This window comes from Chenopodium quinoa, unplaced genomic scaffold (assembly GCF_001683475.1).
Source record: "Chenopodium quinoa cultivar QQ74 unplaced genomic scaffold, ASM168347v1, whole genome shotgun sequence".
NCBI classification, from domain to species: domain Eukaryota; kingdom Viridiplantae; phylum Streptophyta; class Magnoliopsida; order Caryophyllales; family Amaranthaceae; genus Chenopodium; species Chenopodium quinoa.
Genome location: NW_018745251.1, coordinates 470,631 through 490,136, shown reverse-complemented (window position 1 = coordinate 490,136; position 19,506 = coordinate 470,631). Strand labels below are relative to the sequence as shown.

The window sequence follows — 19,506 nt, the reverse complement described above, 5'->3', positions numbered from 1 at the left end:
ATACCTCAGAAATCATAATTGATATAAGCCTTGTTTGGCAATTGGCTGTTGGCTGTTGGCGGTTGGCTGTTGGCTGGTTCACTTGGCTTATTTGACCAGCTGGTATGTCTGGCTGTTTATAATGACTTTTGAAATTGGCTGTTAAAGCTGATAAAAGTGTTTGGTAAATTAATTGTTGGTAGTTGGCTGTTTATTAGATAATTTGTGGGCCAACCAGCCAAAAGCCAACAAAAAAGCTACTCAAAGCAGCTTTTTCATTTTGGCTTAAAAGCCAGCTTTTTCCTGGCTAAAAAGCCAATTACCAAACATATTTTTTGGCTGTTGACCTCATAAAAAAGCCAAAAGCCAACAGCTAACCAAAAAGCCACCTAAAAGCCATTTACCAAACATGGCCATAAGCAAATCATCTTAAATATCGTACTCCATTATCTTTCTTTTATAATTTTGTATACTCCATCTACCCTATTTACCTCTTATTTTATTTAATTCAATTAAATTGTCTAAAATTATATGTCGGTCAAACTTTAACCACCTACAATAACGCAGAAAAAATATCATATAATACGAAGTTACGAACCCGTCAAACAAATTCAATGACCCAGAAGCCGATCACACTAAACATCTCTCTCTCTCACTCTTTTCTCTCTAGTGTATGCTCTTACTCATGCCAGTATCTTCTTGACCTGCTCAGAAATGGCGTCGAAAGGGAAGGGAATAGCCGACGGTAACGATTCATTCGGAAAGAGAAAACGAGACGACGGTAATGGTGGTAAAAGCAAGAGAAATCGCAGCATTCTACAGTTCTTCGAAGACACTGCCGTTGAAGATGGCGGTGCCAGCGATAGCGGCAGCGATGACTTTTTTGATGATGGTTTGGTTTAATTTTTCTTTCATTTTCCGATTCTCTTCTAATTGTAAAGACATCATTTTTTAGGGTTTCATATCAACTTGATTTTGTGTAATTAACATACATTTATCTTCTTTACCTCAATTTTGGTTTTAAGGGTTTATGCATGTAAAAATTTCTGGAATCTGGGTGGGTTTTTTTTTTTTTTTTTTTCTTACGTAGTTATGGATAAATGTTTTTGGGTGTTCCTGAAATTTTTAAAATTTTATGGCTTGTTGGTTTTATTTATTTGTATGTTTTATGCTATATTACGAAGGTTTTTTATTTTATTTTTTTATTTTTGGAAGACGCACCCACATTCCATAGTTTACAGGTTGAAGAACCACTTTAAAAAAACAGAAAGAAAGAAATGTGGGTGCTTGTTGAAAAATAAGAAATGTGGGTGGGTGCTTGTTGAAAAATAAGACATGTGGGTGCTTGTTGAAAAATGAGAAATGTGGGTATTTGGTTTAGGAAAAATTGTTAGGAACTAAATGCTAAATAGGGGCATTTGGAAACTACCCACTAAAAAAATTTATCAAAAAAACCATTTGCATTTTCCGACGAGAAAGTCCGGCGTGTGGGGCCCACTTTTTCAATTTTTCTTATGAAACGAAGTGAAAACAAGTAGGGTATGCAATTCATAGGTAATTCTTCTCTTTTAATCCATTAATTATGAATTTTGATGTTAGGGTGTAACGATTAGAAAAATTAGGGTTCTTAGAAATTGGGGATAATTTGAAATTGGTTGAATTTATTACTTTTAATTCAAATTGGTTATCTTAGAGTTACAAATTAAGGTCTAATTTGTCATTGCATCGTGTCTTTTCAGAGAAAAATTGAAAAAGTGGGCCCATGTGCCGGACATTCTCGCCGAAAATGCAAATGGGTAGTGCTACTCTAACTTTTTAAATTTAGGGGGTAGTTTTTTTGATAAAATTTTTTAGTGGGTAGTTATTTTCAAATACCCTTATTAAGCGTGTAGTTCCTGATAAATTTTCCTTTGGTTTAAAATAGAAAAAAATTGAGTGGGGTATTTTTATTTGTGATTTTGGTGGTGTCTGGTAATCTTTTACAGTAGCATTTTTGAAGCTCTTTTCCCTGAATTTTGGGGTTCAGGGTCACCATTTGTACTGTAATTGGTTCAAGAAATCTAGGTGGTTTTATTGTTAAACTGTAGTGCATAATTGCTTGTTTATTGTCATTATTATGATTTTTTTTAAATTTTTTGACGTGTTTTTGGATGATTCAAAATTTCAATGCCTTTGTTTCTTGTAGTTGGTTAAGTTAATGAAAATTTTACAATGAAATTTGTGTGTTTTAATTGTTAGTATTGTTTCTTTCCTATTTTAGAAACATTAGCATAAACATGTGTTCCTGCTGGCGTGTGAATATTTAATTATTTATCGGTTCTTTGTGCAATCCATTCCAACTGATATCTCTGCTCTGTGTTATTGACCAGATTTCTTGGCCGATTATTTAGAGGATCCTAAAGTCAAAAGTGAGCCTGGAAAATTTGTTCAGGTCCCTTTTATCCCTAAAGAAGAAGAGTTGAGTGGTGATGAACTGGAGAAAATGATAACAGAGCGTTATAGGAGGGGGTATGTTAGGTATGCTGAAGATGATAATGAGTCTAAAAGATCTGTAGACAATAGTGAACTTATGCCTTCTGGGGAACCGACCATCTGGAAGGTTAAATGTAAGGTATGATTTACTCTTGGCATCAAAATTAAATGGCTATTCTCAAATATTTATTTTATTTCATCACTAAAGGGAGCATTTGGTATGAATATTGGAAATGGAGTGGAAAGAAAACAAATAAAAGAGGGGAACTTCATCTTTTTTTGTTTGAGGAGGGTAAGGGTAAGAGAGGTAACAATTAGGTGGAAACCTTTATCCCTAGGTAATGGTAAATGTTGCCTAAACCTTCTAACCAAACACGAAGTAATGATGATGGTTTAGTTGAATCCGTTTCCAACCAAATAAGTACTCTTACCAAACGTGCTCTAAATGTCATTGTTATGTCTCCATCTATTTTGCACAATTTAATTTTATGAACACTACTTTTCCTCTACATGTAGGTTGGGCGAGAAAAAAATACTGTGTTTTGCCTGATTCAAAAGTATGTAGATTTGAAAGTCTTAGGAACAAAGCTGCAGATAATATCTGCATTTGCTGTGGAGCACATTAAAGGATTTGTATTTGTTGAAGCAGAAAGGCAGTCTGATGTAGCAGAGGTAATTTTATTTAAGTGGCCCTCTTTTCTCTTCAATTTAGCCTCACTGTGCATTCTTGTCTAAAAAAATCTTCATTTAAATGGATTTTTAGGCATGTAACCAGCTTGCTGATGTATACTTTAGCCTTGTAACACCTGTACCGCCAAATGAAGTTGGTCACCTCTTGGTTGTTAAAAAGAGGTATCATGAAGTCAAAGAGGGTTCATGGGCACGGGTAAAGAATGGAATCTACAGGGGTGACTTAGCACAGGTTTGGTAGATTTTTATTACAACTTGCTAACATACATTAGGTCCTAGTATTTGCTTCTCAATTGGACCTCATATTGTTGTAGGTGGTGGCTATCAACAATGAGCGAAAAAGAGCAACAGTTAAGTTGATCCCAAGAATTGATTTGCAGGCTCTTACAGCAAAATATGTAATATTCTTAGTCTTATATCCGAGTTTCTTTACTATATGATTTTGGCTTCGAACATGTTAGTAATTCTTATATTTTAAGACAAGATTTTATCATAGCGTACTTTTTGAAATTATCATGTGACATTCCACATCTTAGCAAATTACTTTGACTCCGTTACTTCATGCTCGTGTGTAATAATGTTCAAAGTGAGTCAGTAGGCATGCTTATAGCAATATAGCTGCCATTTCCCTTTAGTTGATATGCTATGAAGATCTTGCTTTTGCAATGTGAGAAAATTCATCTTCATGACTATGGTTCCCAAGTAATTGTATCTTTCTTTACTTGTTAATCATGGGCTGCTTTGCATTGTCTTCATTTTTAAATTTGAGCTTTTAAGCTGTAAAAAATTGGGATGCACTGCTATCATTTCATGGTTAAAAAATTATTAAAATTTTGTATTGTAAAGAATTTTGAGCTCAATAGCTCATTACAGTGGAAAACATACACACTCTGTGTGAAAGTGTTTCTGCAACAATGTTCATGATTTCAACCATATCAGAATTACAAAACTTTGCATTCTTAAATTTGGAGTGTTACAATTACCATGAATTTTCAGGGAAGGTAGAATTTTCTGTGGTCAGGTATCTCTGTGCAGTTAGTTTGACATTCCACTATTTTTTTAAATCTTGCTTTCTTTTTCTGGTTAGAAAGCATGAAGATGGTTACAAAGCTAAAGAAGGTTAGGGGATATGTCATGTTAATTTCAAGAAATTTGTCGTCACTTAACTTCTGGGCACTATACTTGAGAACAATGTTGTTAAATTGGCCGCAATTTTGCTAGTTAGGGTTTATGGGTTGTTTTGAGTGCTTCAATTTGTAAAAAGTCATCACAGTGTGGAAAGGTTATCATAATTTACTTTAATATCCTAGTTTTTTTCACACTTATGGGCATCCTGAAAGGGGACATAATAAAATTGGATACAAGAAAAGAAACACTGAATGAGTGTGGCTTGAATCATCCTAAAAAGAATCTCTCTATCTATTCTTTATCTTAAAGACTTTTAATAATAAGTCCAATTACTTTGTTCATCCTCCAGTTTTTTATGGTCTTTAGAGGGACATAAAGTAAACAAGGAGGAGGTTGTTATGTCATATAGTTGAGAAAACCTGTAATGTATTTTGAGAGCCTAGCTAGTTATCATTCTTCAAGTATATTGTGTATGCCAACTAATCTGTTAAATATGAACATGACTAGCTATTGTAACTTTGAGACACATTTGCTAAAGTACAATGTGCTTGCAATTTTCTTTGATTTATATACATTCAAGCTCATTTACCCTAAAAATCACTAATCATTAGCAGCTATTGGACGTAAGTGTAGTAGATCAATTAAATTATTATGCTGTGAAGCATTAGGAAATTATTATGCATTGCACTATGGACTCTATGTGAACATCTCTTTCTTAGTATAAGGATAAGATAAAAGCCTAACTTCAATGGAGCCATAGATTTTAATATACTACCTTTGTTTCAAAATGCTCTTAGCATTATTAGCTTGCACAATATTTTAGGCAAAGGAGAGAGATTGTAAAAAGGTGGGTGGGTGTAATACAAAGGTGGATAAAGTAAGAGAGTGTAATAAGGTGGGTAGGTGGATGAAGTAAGAGAGTGTAATAAGGTGGGTAGGTGGATGAAGTAAGAGAGTGTAATGAGGTGGGTAGGTGTAAAAAATAGGTGGATAAAGTAAGGAGAATGAGTGGAAAGGTGAAAATTTTGTGGGGCTTGGGGTAACATAGTAGTATTATGGGTTTTTCAATCAATAGAATAATAAGTAGATATCTAAGAAAGTTACGAAACAGACAGAATATGTTAACAAGATTGTGAAGTTGAGGTAGTACTGTAGTAGTACTAATATTACAAAGACTCATAAAATATATGTTTTTCCGTGCTATAGGCTACATACCATTTATCTTCTGCTGTAAAATATCATTGGTTTCTTGTGTGAAAGTTGTAAGGTGCATGGGATGCCCTTTAAACTATGTATTCTTGTGGATGTCCCAAGTCCTTTATAAGAAGTTTGTTATTACAAGTTCTTTTACTTAGTATCGGTAGAACAGGTTCTTTATTATGATTTTCAAAGGTATATATGTTAATGGTGGTGCAATATATATATATATATATATATATATATATATATATATATTTCTTATTTATTAATTTTATTTTATTATTATTTTATTTTGTTATACAGGGTGGTGGTGCAAATTCAAAGAGAACAAAGGGAACTGTACCAGCAGCAAGATTGATAAGCTCATGTGATCTGGAGTAATTGATATCTCTCCTTTTGTCGTAGCTATTTAGTTTGCATGGTCCATTTTTATTTATTTATTTTATAAGGCTGCTTTTGTTAATTTTACGTTGACTTTTGAGTTTTGACCTCAGGGAGTTTCGACCTCTCATACAATACAGGCGTGATCGCGACACTGGAAAAATGTTTGAATTTCTTGATAGCCTGATGCTGAAAGATGGGTTTTTGTATAAGAAAGTATCCATTGATTCTTTGAGTTTTTGGGGTATTAATCCCACACAAGATGAACTTCAGAAGTTCACGATTTCCAGCAATGATGATTCTGGTAATCTGGAGTGGCTTTCACAACTTTATGGAGAGCCAAAGAAAAAGTCAATTGTGAATATTGATAAAGGAGGTGGTAAGGGAGGTGGTAAAGGAGAGGGTTCATCTGGATCTCATGAGCAATCTAGCTTTGAAGTCCATGATCTTGTTCATTTTGGGTGAGCCATATTTTTCAGACTTTCTGTCTCTATTTTGGCTGCTTTGCTTTATCAAAATAAATTCATTTATTTTGTTTTCATGTTTTGCAGGAAAAGAGATTTTGGTATGGTTGTAGGCATAGAGAAGGATGAGAGCTACAAGGTTTATTAATTTTTTTAAAACTTTTTTTTGGGTGATGGACTTGTGGTGGTTATTGGGGGGGGGGGGGGTCAATAAATATAGCAGTTTTGCCTGTTTCTGATATGTCATTGTCTATTTTAGATTTTAAAAGAGGGTTTAGAAGGACCAGCGACATTGAATCTAGGACAAAAAGATTTGAAGTATGTGCCTCTAGAGAAGAAATTTACAGCTTTAGATCATCGTATGAAGACAATATCAACAAATGACACTGTCAGAATTGTAGAGGGACCCATCAAGGTTCTGTTCTATCTATAACAGATGCAAAGTGTAGATTGCCGATATATATGCTTATTTCAATTAAGTTTCTTTTATCCTTGTTGCAGGGACGGCAGGGAATTGTGAAGCAAGTTTACAGGGGGATCATTTTTTTATATGATGAAGATGACTTGGATAATGCTTATTTCTGCACAAAATCCCAGATGACTGAGAAAGTGAAGCATTCTGTCACTGCTTGTCTTGGAAAGGTATTGGCGGTTTCTGTTCATCCTTATGTTTCATTTGTTTTCTGATGTCCAATTTTGTTGATGTTTTGATCTCATACAGGATGACGGAGGGCCATCGTGCTTTGAAGATGTTCCTTCCTCTCCTAAGTCACCTTTGTCTCCTCAAAAACCATGGCAGAGAGGAAATAATGCTGATGGTATGCATGTGAGCTATATGCTTGAAGTTAAATTGTATCTCTTTCCTTTTGACCTTATTTTATACTTGGGTTCTTTACTGCAGCAGATCAGACCGAAAAAGATGGAATATTCTCTGTTGGTCAGTCAGTAAGAATTCGAATTGGTCCCTTAAAGGGATATCTCTGCCGTGTCTTAGCCGTTCGTTATTCTGATGTCACTGTGAAACTGGATTCCAAACATAAGGTTCTTACAGGTTTGTCCATACTGGCTGTTGTATTTCTTTTATACACTGTAAGGGTACCTTATGGAGGCTAATGTTCTACAGTTAAACGAGAGCATCTTTCTGAGGTTCGTGGAAAGAATTCGGCCTCAGCAATTGGGTATTCTTCTTTCTAAGTTGCAGGTTTTTGTATAGTTGGCTGTAACATGCTCTGATGATTAATTTTGGTGACAGAGATCATCCAGAAACGAGTTCTCCATTTAAACCATTCGATTTACTTGGCACTGAAGGCAACACGAACGGTAGGAATCTGCTACACTTTCTTTTTGTTTGCAGTTATGGGATATTGCATGTACCCAATATAATCAATTTACTTTTCTGAAGGTTTCAAAAAAAAAAAAAAATTTACTTTTCTGAATTTCTAGTTCGTTTTGAACATTTCGAAGGCAGCCCTTAAGGATTCTTTTTTAGAGGAAGTTTAAGATGATTTATAAGATGTTTTGGCTATTATGCTGGGCTTATGTCCAATTTTCATTTTGTTTTTTGTTTTTTTCTGCCCTTTCATCCTCCCTAGTGGATTCTTCTATTAATCTCTTTCCTATTTTTGCCCTTTGGTTAAATAGGTATGTCAACATCACTCCAAATACACCTTGCAGATGGATATATCTAGAAAGAGGTGTTCAAAGAATTTAAAAAATTTTAGTCCAGAATATTGGTAGTAGGTTCAATACTTGCTTCAAAGACATCCTCCAGATGATTTAAGTGTAGTCATTGCATTATTGTTATGATTAGACCCTCCTAACAAAACAAAACCTTGTTGATTGACCAGAAATTCTGAAAGAGAGAAAAGAATGATAATGGAAACCAAACTGCAGCTTCTGTATGGCAGTTATCTGTCTCAAAATCTGCCTCTTGTTTCTACTTTGTTTCACCATTTTGAAATTTGTTGGTATGGTGCTGAGAAATTCAGATAAAGATACATCTGTTGCACTCTGTTTGTATCTTATTTTGGACAAGTTTAATATGTGTGTTTTCAAAAATTCGAAGTGCAAAAATGAGCTCTTTCTTTTTTTTTTTTTAAGAATGCAAAAATGAGCTTGATTACCAGTATTGATATTGTTGCAATTTTCCTATTTGAAATTTGATTTAAGGAGCACCCTTTCCATGATTTCTTGTTGATGTTTGTGTTCTAGGCATTGGAAACTGATATTGAATTTTTTTGTTTAAATTTTGAAGATTGGTTACCACAAGCTAGCAGTTCAACAATTGGTGATGGTTGGAATGTTGGAGGGTTGTCAAGTGAAAGGTATGCTCTTTCTCTATACGGGTAGTGTAATTGAGGTGTTCTCTATTCCTAAATGGTGGTATGCACTTGTTTCGATCTTCCTTGCTCAGTTATGTGCATGTTAATTTTAACATCTTTTTTTCTTTTACTGAATTGTCCTTGATGGTTGGTAGGTCACATGGGATTTAGAATAAAGAGAGTGCATAGCAAGAGCATTGGGGTAATTTAACCAACACGGAAAGTTTATTGTAGTTGTTTAGACAAGGTAGATGATTTATATATATATAGAGCAGACTATTTTTAACCAGGAAACTATAAAGGTAGGGATAAAATAAAACAAAGGAGTACATATTTCTCGACTGTTTTAGTTTATCTTCCCTGCTGCTCATCCTTCTCCTCAACTGGTGAGGTGCTATCCAGTACACCAGTAATATCTGAACCATTAATTGCTATTGTTGAACTTAGCTGACACTCTGTTGGCCCCCTTTTCAGCTGTCATGGCTAAGCTGAGACATTTGTTTCCTTGTACCCTGCCATTCTTCTTGTGATCATGAGCTCTTGCCCTTGACAAAGCCTTGAACAGCACTACAGCTGTTCAGTTCTTGGTATTTTTGTTGTTGTTGTTGCTGTCGAACCTCTAAATAATATGACCCATGTAGCTGCTGAAATTATGATGCTGCAAATGCTACAGCAGCCAGCGCAAATGGTTCTGGAAGAACCTATGTTATGAAGCTCCAATATATGGTGCACTGAGGTTTTTAGGTGAAAGTAGAGTACAACAGTGAATTGTTAATCTTAACTAAAAAAAATGTCCTTCAACAGAACCATAAACTCAGAAATAATTTAAGCACTTATTTACGAAATCTATAAAAATATAATTAAGGTAGAATCCATTAGAATTAACCTCTGAACAGGTTCTGAATGGATTCTATTCCCTTAGGCTCTAGTTACAGTTAAACAGTCTTATTATTCTTTTGCTTCTTTCTGTGTTATGGTCTTCCCTTTGCTACCTTATGCTCATACCTAAGCTGGGTAGCTTATGGTTTCCAATATCTGGCACACCGAAGTTTTAGGTGACAGTAGACTACTACTACTGCAGCAGCAAATTGTTACTCTAAACTTAAAGAAGTATGTCCTTGAATCTGAAGCATAAACTCTGAAAACAATTTAGGCACATATTTACAAAATCTATTAAAATATAATTAAGGTAGATTTCATTAGATTTAACAACCGAAACAGGTTCTGAATTGTATCTCTTTCTTTAGCCTTTAGTTACAATTTAACCAGTCTGGCTGCTCTTCTGCTTTTTTTTGCATTATGGTGTTCCCATTGCCAACTAAGCTGGGTAACCTTAAGATTTCCTAACAACACCGTCCTCTTCACTCAGGAGGCACACCAAAGTACTTCAGATAAAACTGTTCATGGAACCTGGTGGTATTTATTTACTAAACGGCATGCTTTGTCAATGTTTTTTTTCCTCTTTTATCATTTGTCAATGAAAAAGACCGTCTCTCAACAGTAGCAATATATATATATATATATATATATGGAAAATTTGCCAATTACTACCGCAAGGTAATACTACTTTGTAAATTACTACCGCAAATTAAAAAAATTGTGAATTACTACCGCAAAAAATTTTAAGATGTTGCAATTACTACCAAACCCCCATTAAACCCAACTATAACGTCATTATATCACTTTAACCCATGGTTAAAGCCCTTAACCACGACGTCATTATATCCCTAAACCATTTTCTTTTTTTTTGGTGGGGGGGGCTGGTTAAAGCCCATAACCATGGTCAAACACGGGTTAAAGGGATATAATGACGTCATAGTTGGGTTTAATGGGGGTTTGGTAGTAATCTCAACATCTTAAAATTTTTTGCGGAAGTAATTCACAACTTTTTTAATTTGTGGTAGTAATTTATAAAGTGGTATTAACTTGCGGTAGTAATTGGCAAATTATATATATATATATATATATATATATATATATATATATATATATATATTTGTTTTTGTTTTTTTTTTTTTTGGGGGGGGGGGGGGAAGGGGGGAGAGCTGATATAAAATCTCTATTCTAGATCGTGACAATGTTTACGGGGTATGACATTATGTTTGCTTGCTTTTGCACGTGCTTAACCAGTATTTTATATGCAAATATACAATGCCTGTTAGAAGCTGGTGTCGATAGGAGCTTCCATATCCTTGTCTACATCCTTTTGGTGTATGTTTTCTTCTGCTGTTTAATGTTTGTGACTTAGTGATTATTGTTGATGATTTTGATTTATGTGTGCAGGAGTGCTTGGCCTGCCTTTCCGTCCTCTGGTGCTTCGGTTGGTTAATTGTTCCTTCTTTATTTATTTATTTACTTAGTTTGCATTGCATGTGGATTTACGCTATTCTTTTCCTAACATGCATCTCATCAGCCTCTACGCTAAAAAATAAATAATGAAGCTTTTGATAATTCATTGTCTGCGCTTATGCTATTTCTTAAAGTGAGCCCATGTTTCTTTTGGTGAATGCAGCTTCAAGCAGGTACTGCTGCAAATGATCTACCTTCTTCTGCTGGTAATCAATTTTTTTTTTCCTGACTGGTTTTATCTTTAACAAGTATTAAGATAATGAATTTATGTGAGCTAATATAGCCATACCATTTCTTACTTTTCTTATTTAATCTGAAAATGTAGAAGATACTGCTTGGCTCAGTAAAGTTGCTGTCAGTGATGAAACAGCTGTTGGTTGGGGGAAAGGAAAAGCCCCTGTTGGAGATCATGGAAACTCATGGAGCGTTGGTGGATGCAGTTCAAGTCAAGAAAAAGCAGATAATGAGACTGACCCATGGATGCAGGGACAAAAAAATGCAAATGCAAGTGGTTGGTTGAGTCAAAGTGCTGAGAAGGGCCAGCCTGATTCTTGGGACAGTGGAAAACGTACTGATGAGCAAGGAGGTTGGAACAATATTGGTTCATCTGGTGACCCTGGATCTTCTGGCTGGGGTAAACAGAAAACATGTACAAAAAGTGCATCTTGGGGCAATGGTTCGGAATCCGGTGAACAGAGCCTTGGTAAAGCAGGTGGGGTTGCATCAGCTGAACCTAAGTGCCCTAGTGCTCCAGCTGAAGATTCTTGGGGTAAAGCAGCAGATGGGTGGGGCACAAAGAATACATCAAGTAAGATCAGCGGATGGGGTAGCACAGCAGCTGTTTCGCAGTCTCAAGCTGTGGATTTGGCTGAAACAAATACGGGCTGGGGCCAAAAAGATGGGCAAAATGTATCTGTTCCATCTGAGGATCCTTGGGGAAAAGTGGTAGATAAGAAGGGCGACCAGGGTAATTCAAACAGAGGAAATGGATGGGGAAGCTCTGTTAATAATCCATTCTGTCATAACAAAGGATGGGAGACTAGGTCTGGGGGTTTTACAAACTCACAAGAGCAAAATACAGATACTCGTGGGAGGGTTTCTGCTGGGTGGAAGAGTGGTGGAGATGGTGCAGGGGGCAGTTGGAGCAGAGGATTTGGTGCTGATAATAAAGGTGGAAATGACTCCTGGGGGCAAGCAAAGAACTTCGAGGATAATAGAGGATTAAACAGGGGCCGTGGCCCAAGTGGGAGGGGTCGTGGCCGTGATCAATATGGAAGAGGAAGAGGAATATCATTTGACAAAGATCAATTTTCTGGATTTGGTAATGACAATCAAGATAATTATTCTTCTGGAAACAAAGGCTGGAAGGACCAGCCTGGGCCATCTTGGGGAAATTCATCTGTAGAGAATGATGGACTGGCAAGTAGTTGGGACAAGGGCAAAAGCTGGAGTGACAACAAGGGGGATGGCTGCAAAGGGTGGAATAAGTCGAACGAACCTGATAAGAATGGTGGTGGTTGGTCTTCAGAAAAGTATGTGATATCTTTATAATTTGTTTAATATCTTAGTTTAAATTTAATGCCCTTTCCTTATCTGAATCCAATTAAATTTTAGCTAATGTTTTACTTTTGAAAATGCTGTATGATATGAGTAGGACCTGGAAATTTTGCATTTCTTTTGCTTGCTGTTTATAACAATGTTTTTCTTCTGCATGAATTGATAAGAAATTTTAGCATGGTTGACTCGCTGGATTTTGGGCTTTGTTTTGGCGTTAATTTGGATAGCCAATAGATCTGAGATCCCATTTTATATGCTACTATTGATGGTGTATGATCTTTCTCTTACCTGTGTTGTCATCTATGATGACTAGTTCCCTGTTTTTGGAAAGTGATTCTGTGCTACACTGTGTAATTGAGATAAAATAATTTTTTGGACCTTAAGTTTTTCAGTTACTCCTCTCCCTTGCCTGTGTTACACATTTGCTAGTTGCATTCCTTTCTGTGTTTGGTTCAAATACCTAGACAAAATGTTTGGAGAAAATGTGCCGGCCTTTTTTCTTCTTTTTCATTGGCACTTGTGGATCTTGTTTCAACCCTTGTTTAGAAAATAATTTTTTGCATCAAGCTTTGTTCTCTTGCTTGATTTTGTAGGTTCCCCCCCCCCCCCCCCTTTCTTACTCTATACTCTTGACACATTCTTTAAATTAAAGTGATAATTGATCTGTTTCTCTATTTGCAGAAGTTCTCTACAAACTGGTTGGAATGGTACCTCAAGGAACTCTGAAAGTGATCAAGAGCCTGGTTGGGGGCAAGGATCAGGTGGGAGAAGAGGAGGCAGAGGTTTCCGTGGAGGCCGTGATCAATCTGGTAGAGGTGGTGGTGGTAGATCAGGTGGTCGAGGGCAATTTCCAAGCTGGAAAAATGAAGGCCAAGGTGGTACATCTTGGGGAGGTGGTAGTGACGATAAAACAGGTGGAGATAAACGCGGTTGGAGCAGAGGAAGGGGTACTAATGGGGGTGGGGAAGACAGTGGATGGGGAAAGCCAGGTGTAGGTAGTTCTTGGGGAACTGGAAGTGGTGATAAAACAAGTGGAGATAAAAGTAGTTGGAGCAAAGGATTTAATACTGGTAGGGAAGATGAAGGATGGGGGAAACCAAGTGAAGGTGGATCATCTTGGGGAGACAAGAGCAGTGATAAACCAAGTGCAGGCGGATCGTCTTGGGGTGGCAGAAGCAGTGATGAACCGAGTGCAGGAGAATCATCTTGGGTAGTAAAAAGCAATGGTAAACCAAGTGCAGGCGGATCGTCTTGGGGAGGCAGAAGCAGTGATGAATCAAGTGCAGGCGGATCATCTTGGGGAGGCAAGAGCAGTGGTAAACCAAGTGCAGGCGGATCGTCTTGGGGAGGCAAGAGTAGTGATAAACCAAGTGCAGGCGGATCATCTTGGGGAGGCAAGAGCAGTGATAAACCAAGTGCAGGCGGATCATCTTGGGGAGACAAGAGCAGTGATAAACCAAGTGCAGGCGGATCGTCTTGGGGAGGCAGAAGCAGTAATGATCCAAGTGCCGGCGGATCGTCTGGGGGAGGCAGAAGCAGTGATGAACCAAATGCAGGCAGATCGTCTTGGGGAGGCAGAAGCAGTGATGAACCAAGTGCAGGTGGATCATCTTGGGGAGACAAGAGCAGTGATAAACCAAGTGCAGGCGGATCGTCTTGGGGAGGCAGAAGCAGTGATGAACCAGGTGCTGGCGGATTGTCTTGGGGAGGCAAGAGCAGTGATAAACCAAGTGCAGGCGGATCGTCTTGGGGAGGCAGAAGCAGTGATGAACCAAGTGCAGGCGGATCATCATGGGGTGGCGGGAGCAGTGATAAAACAATTGTTGACAATAGCACAGGAGGCAGTAGCAAGGGCTGGGGCAATGGTAATGAAGCAGAAGAAGAGGATGGGAATAAGGCAAGTGGAGGTGGTTCATCTCGGGGTAGTGGAGGCAATAATAAAAAAAGCGGCTGGGGTAATGATGTATCTAAGAATGCAGGTCAAGGTGGATCTTGGGGAAATTAATGGTCTGACTATAGATGTGATGCCGAAGGTTGGGGAAACTAGCTTTCAGTTTGTAGTCACTCTTCTTACTTAAGGACTAACCTTGTTATTTTGTAAATTACATTGTGTTATCTGGTCAGCGTCTAGGTACTGTACCATGTTTTCTGGCAATGTAAATAATTATACTCAAGATTCATCTTACTCTGGTGGTCTTAGCCGTTCCACTCGAGCAAATCTTGTGTGCTTTAAATTTGAAGATTTGATCAAACCTCGAGCATATCTTGTGTGCTTCATGTGGATATTTTTTTGTTTTTTTTCATATTGGTGTGATTTGATATAGCAATGTCAGTTGACAAATTCATCTCACCAAGTTGGAATACTCAAGGAAAAGGAAAAAAAAATAAATAAAGGGAACATTATTTATTGTGATGCTTCTCACCATTTAGATTAACTTTTGACCAATTAAGATTGAATTTAGGGGTACATCAAATGATTTTGTTGTTGAAAACTTTACTAACGTAATACAAAGTGGGACATTAGAAGTTGAAATTTGACAACTAAATTAAATCCGTGGAAGGTAATTTAATTACATTCAATCACTAATTCTTTACTAATAAAGCGTAGATAATTTTTATTAAGTCTTATGGAGAGAGAGAGAGAGAGAGAGTAACTGTTTCAAATTATAATTAGTGGAGAAAGTATTGCCCACTACCAGGTAGGGACTAGGAAGGTCCATACCACCATTGAAAAAAAAAAAATCCGTTAAGTGTTTGAAAAACATCATTTCCTATTTTAATACTGTTATTTTGAGTTTAAGCCTGTTAAAAAAAATTTTAATACTGTTTTATGTTTTTTCAATATTGTTTTTGAGGTGTAATTTTGCTCTTTTCAGTAGTACTTATATATTAAAAGAAGGATTTTTTTTACTTTTGCTACTTGTGAAACAACTCGATTTCAATTTTTCTACCCATCAAAACTTTTATTTTATTTTACTACCTAACATATGCACTTTTTTAAATTTTGTTACCCGTTAAAGGAATCTGTTAGGGTTCCGTTAAGTTTATTATTTTTTTAAAAAAATAATAATAAATTAAAAATTAAAAAATTAAAAATAAAAAAAACCAGCCACCACTGCTACCCTACAACCGCCACCCCTTCCCTCCCCCCTGTCGGCGGCCGGCACCCAGAGTTTCGGCCGGCGCCGGCGCACGAACCCACCCCCTCCCTACGCAGCCCGCCCCCCTTTCCCTTTCCCCCACCCCTACCGCAGCCCTGACCCCCTTTCCCTACGCAGCCCTGACCCTATCCCGAACATAAACCACCCCCTTTCCCCTTCATCCATCACTGCCCACCTCAAGCCACCCACCCATCTCCCTCCTTCGAAATTGGTTCGAACTTGGGCTAATTCGAACAATATTGTCGAAATTGTTTTAGGGATTTTGTTTGTTTACATTTGAATTGCAAAATCATGTATTTAATTGTTGTTTTTGTTTTGAAATCAATGAGTTTGATTCGAAAAAATTAAAAACCCTAATTTTTCCCCCAATTTGATTTCAAAATTTAGGGGTTTCGTTAAGGGGGTTCGAGTGGCTGGGAGGTGTCGCAGGTGGGTATGGTGGGTCGCGGGTGGGTTGGGTCACGGGTGGGTTAGGTCGCGATGGGGTGGTGTTGCGATGGAGTGGTCTCGCATGTGGGGTTCGTGAGCTGGGCATTTTTGGGCTCGTGGGTGGGTGGGTGCTTTCGAGGGTTTCGTGGGCAGTGATGGATGAGGGTGGTGGAGGGAGGTGGGTGGGTGGCTTGAGGTGGGCAGTGATGGATGAAAGTGGTGGAGGGACGTGGGTGGCTGGCTTGAGGTGGGTAGTGATGGATGAGGGTGGTGGAGGGGGTGGTAGTTGAGGGAGGGGTGGCAGGGGTGGCTAAGGAGGGAGTGGTGGCCGGAAGGTGGTAATGAGGGTGGCTGGATCTCACTAACGGAATTATTAACGGATTCCGTTAACTGCTAGCGAAATTAAAAACAGGGGATTTGATAGGTAGTAAAATAAAATAAAAGTTTTGATGGGTAGCGAAATTGAAATCGAGTTGTTTCACAGGTAGCAAAAGTCAAAATTTCCTTAAAAGAATAAGTATTTGTGTTAGAAATTAAGTATTATATTTGTATATTGTTATTATATAAGTGAAATATGTTATTATGGAAGACAATACAGTTATTATAAATTAGAAACTATTAAGCTGCGTGATTTGGTATCAGAGCCATACAGTTAAAAGATAAATTAAGTAACATTGGAGAATACTAGACCTTCTACTGAGTATAAGAAACCTGATTTTAAGCATTATTATCACATTCCTGAAAATACTAGTAATTTTGGCCCAGTCCTTAATTATATAGTGGATCAACTTGGTCAATTAAAATCGGAAGTTGATAACATACATGCTCGTTGTATTAATATCGAGAATAAAATATCAATAACCACAACCGATATTAATAAAAAAGTAAGCGATCTAAAAGAACAGGTTAAACAAGTTCAACTTGCTTTAACAAACAAAGTTAGACATCAATTCGGAAAAGAAGTATCACCAAATAAAGAGAAAATTGTCCCGTATAAATATAAGTATCCCCTTTTCAAAATCTAGATAAAAATAAAAAGTTTACTGTATCACTCCCTAAAAGACCTACAAGTAACCAAGAAAAGAATAAAGACACTAAAGATGAACCCTCATCTTCAGGAGAAAACACTTAACGAATTACAAGCCCTATTCGATAAAGAAGAAGACCCTAATAAGCTTAACGAAATCATGAACTTAATTTCTGAAAAAGGGATTGCTTCTGATAATGAAATAGAGGAAAGTAATTACGTTACTTTAGAGGAAGATTTATATCAACAAATGAGATTAATGAAGTTAAATGATCCAGACTTTCTGCCCATAGAAGTTGTTCGACAAAAGATTGAAAACAAACTAGGAAAAAGAGTACTGGATAATAATGATGTTGGAGAGGAAATTATTAATGAAAACATTAACGTAAAAAATGTTATCCAAAGACCTAGGTATCAAGGAGAAGGAAGTTGCACAAGACCAAGATACATACCAGGGAAGACTACCCGGTTTAGTGTCAAGGTTATGCCTAATCATATACCTAAACAAGAAGAAGTACTCTTAGACCTATAAGTCAAACTGGTTATAAACTTAAGTTAGACGGTGTAAGAGATAGACAAGATGTTTTAGATCATTAGAAGAAGATTATGAGCAGTGTACTTAATTTAAACACTGATTGTACTTCAGAAAATTTCTTAAACTATATCGAACATAGTCTTTATGGATGTGTAGAAGACTGGTATGACGGAATAGAGGAAGAAGTCAAAACTGCATTAAGAGCTAGTGAATCACCTACTAGAATGTTTAGACAGTTATGTCAATACATTGAGTTAGAATTCATTTGTCCCAGAGCCGATCCTAATGAAAAACGAATGGAATATCAAAGGAAGTTAAGTAATTTTTCCATCTATAATATGAAATATGTTGACAATTACATTATGGAATTTGAACATATTATTATAAAATAGGTGAAAATGAAACAAATCTAGGAATGTTCTATGACAAATTACCCAGTCCCCTTTAAACGAAGAAATTAGTGAAAAATATCAAGAATGGAGAGAGAAATTCTTAGCTAGGGATTCCCTAGGTAATAGAATTGTTTTTCTAAGAAAATGGATTGAAAAGAAATGTAGAGAGGTTGCAGGAACTCAACAAATGAAGAGACAATTTCTCACTTGTTGGGATTTCCCAAACAACTATGGATGTGAAAGAAAAAACTATAATAAAAGAAGGAATTATAAGAAAAATAAATTTAACCGATCAAGAGGAGAAACTTATAAGAAGAAGTATTATAAACATAAATATAGAAAACCAAGTAGGTTTTTCAAAAAGGCAACATATTGTCCTGAGAAAATGAAGACATGTATGTGTTGGTCTTGTGGAGAATTAGGACATTATGCTAATGAATGTAAGAAAACTAATGGAACCCTTAGTAAGTTGGGATTACATAGAAATACTAGAAGACAAGGCTTTAGAATTGGCTTTAAGTAATAACAAAAAAATAGTAGAAGTCATAGAAGAGGAAAATGAATATAATGAAGAACCTGAGGTTAGTGATGAGTTTGAAGATGAAAATTATTAAGAAATAAATAATATGATGGAAGGAGAATAATTAGAAAATTCAGAGTCAGATGACAATGAGGAAGATAAAAGCAAAATGACGATAGGTCAACTAAAAAGAGTTGAGTATTCATTTGAAGATAATGACCTAGATCAAGTAAACAAAGAAAGTTGGAATTTTCCCCAGATTACTAAGGATAAAATATTTAAAACTCCTTTCTTTAAAACTAGAACTAACTATGTATGTGAAGAGATGGAAGGAAGCATAGTAATCGAAGATTGTGAACAAAAAGTAGCCGAAATTAATATCATAAATTGGAAAAGTATTAAAAAACATAAAGAAAAAGGAAATTATAGCTATATTTGTATTGGTGCAGTACAAGTATACATAACTCCTTTACAAGATTTTGGCAAGGATGTTAAATGCTTGAGTTTTATCTGTGATATTAGACATACAGATTTTTATGATTAAATAATCAACACCCCCAAAATTCGAGTCTTTAAAAACAATAAGTCTAACCTTTAACTTTTAAAAACCCAACCATCGAACTTTGGAAGTGTTACTGCTACACTTATTTTCCGTAGAAAATAAATGCACAGCAAAAGTAACATAATATTTAAAATAACTAAGTGGTCTAAGTTGTGGCAAAATAAAATAGTCATTACATCAAAAACTGCAATTATTTGAAACCAATAACTGAGAGGAAATAATTAATTCGGGGATAAACTAAATTGTCTTAGCTACATGATTATTCTAACGTCTCCTCACACGTAACCGAGTACCCTTTCTACCAACCTGCAAAATAAATCAGAAACAAGAAAAGAGAGA

General features: G+C 36.4%; 1 protein-coding gene across 2 annotated transcripts; it reads left to right on the top strand.

Annotated features, from left to right (window-relative positions):
• Positions 1-569: 569 nt before the first annotated feature.
• Positions 570-14,818, top strand: LOC110711295 (protein RNA-directed DNA methylation 3-like). 2 transcript variants are annotated; one of them, XM_021889675.1, is made up of 19 exons: positions 570-871; positions 2,349-2,590; positions 2,968-3,123; positions 3,215-3,373; positions 3,456-3,539; positions 5,773-5,846; positions 5,964-6,311; positions 6,402-6,453; positions 6,574-6,729; positions 6,816-6,956; positions 7,036-7,132; positions 7,219-7,365; positions 7,438-7,492; positions 7,567-7,634; positions 8,569-8,638; positions 10,919-10,955; positions 11,148-11,190; positions 11,310-12,516; positions 13,223-14,818. In XM_021889675.1, exons 1-19 carry the CDS (start codon positions 694-696, stop codon positions 14,544-14,546), a joined length of 4,638 nt encoding a protein of 1,545 aa, XP_021745367.1. In that variant the 5' UTR covers positions 570-693; the 3' UTR covers positions 14,547-14,818. The 2 variants fall into 2 exon arrangements, with proteins under 2 accessions (XP_021745367.1, XP_021745366.1); XM_021889674.1 differs by having other exon boundaries at positions 7,216-7,365.
• The last annotated feature ends 4,688 nt before the right edge of the window (positions 14,819-19,506 follow it).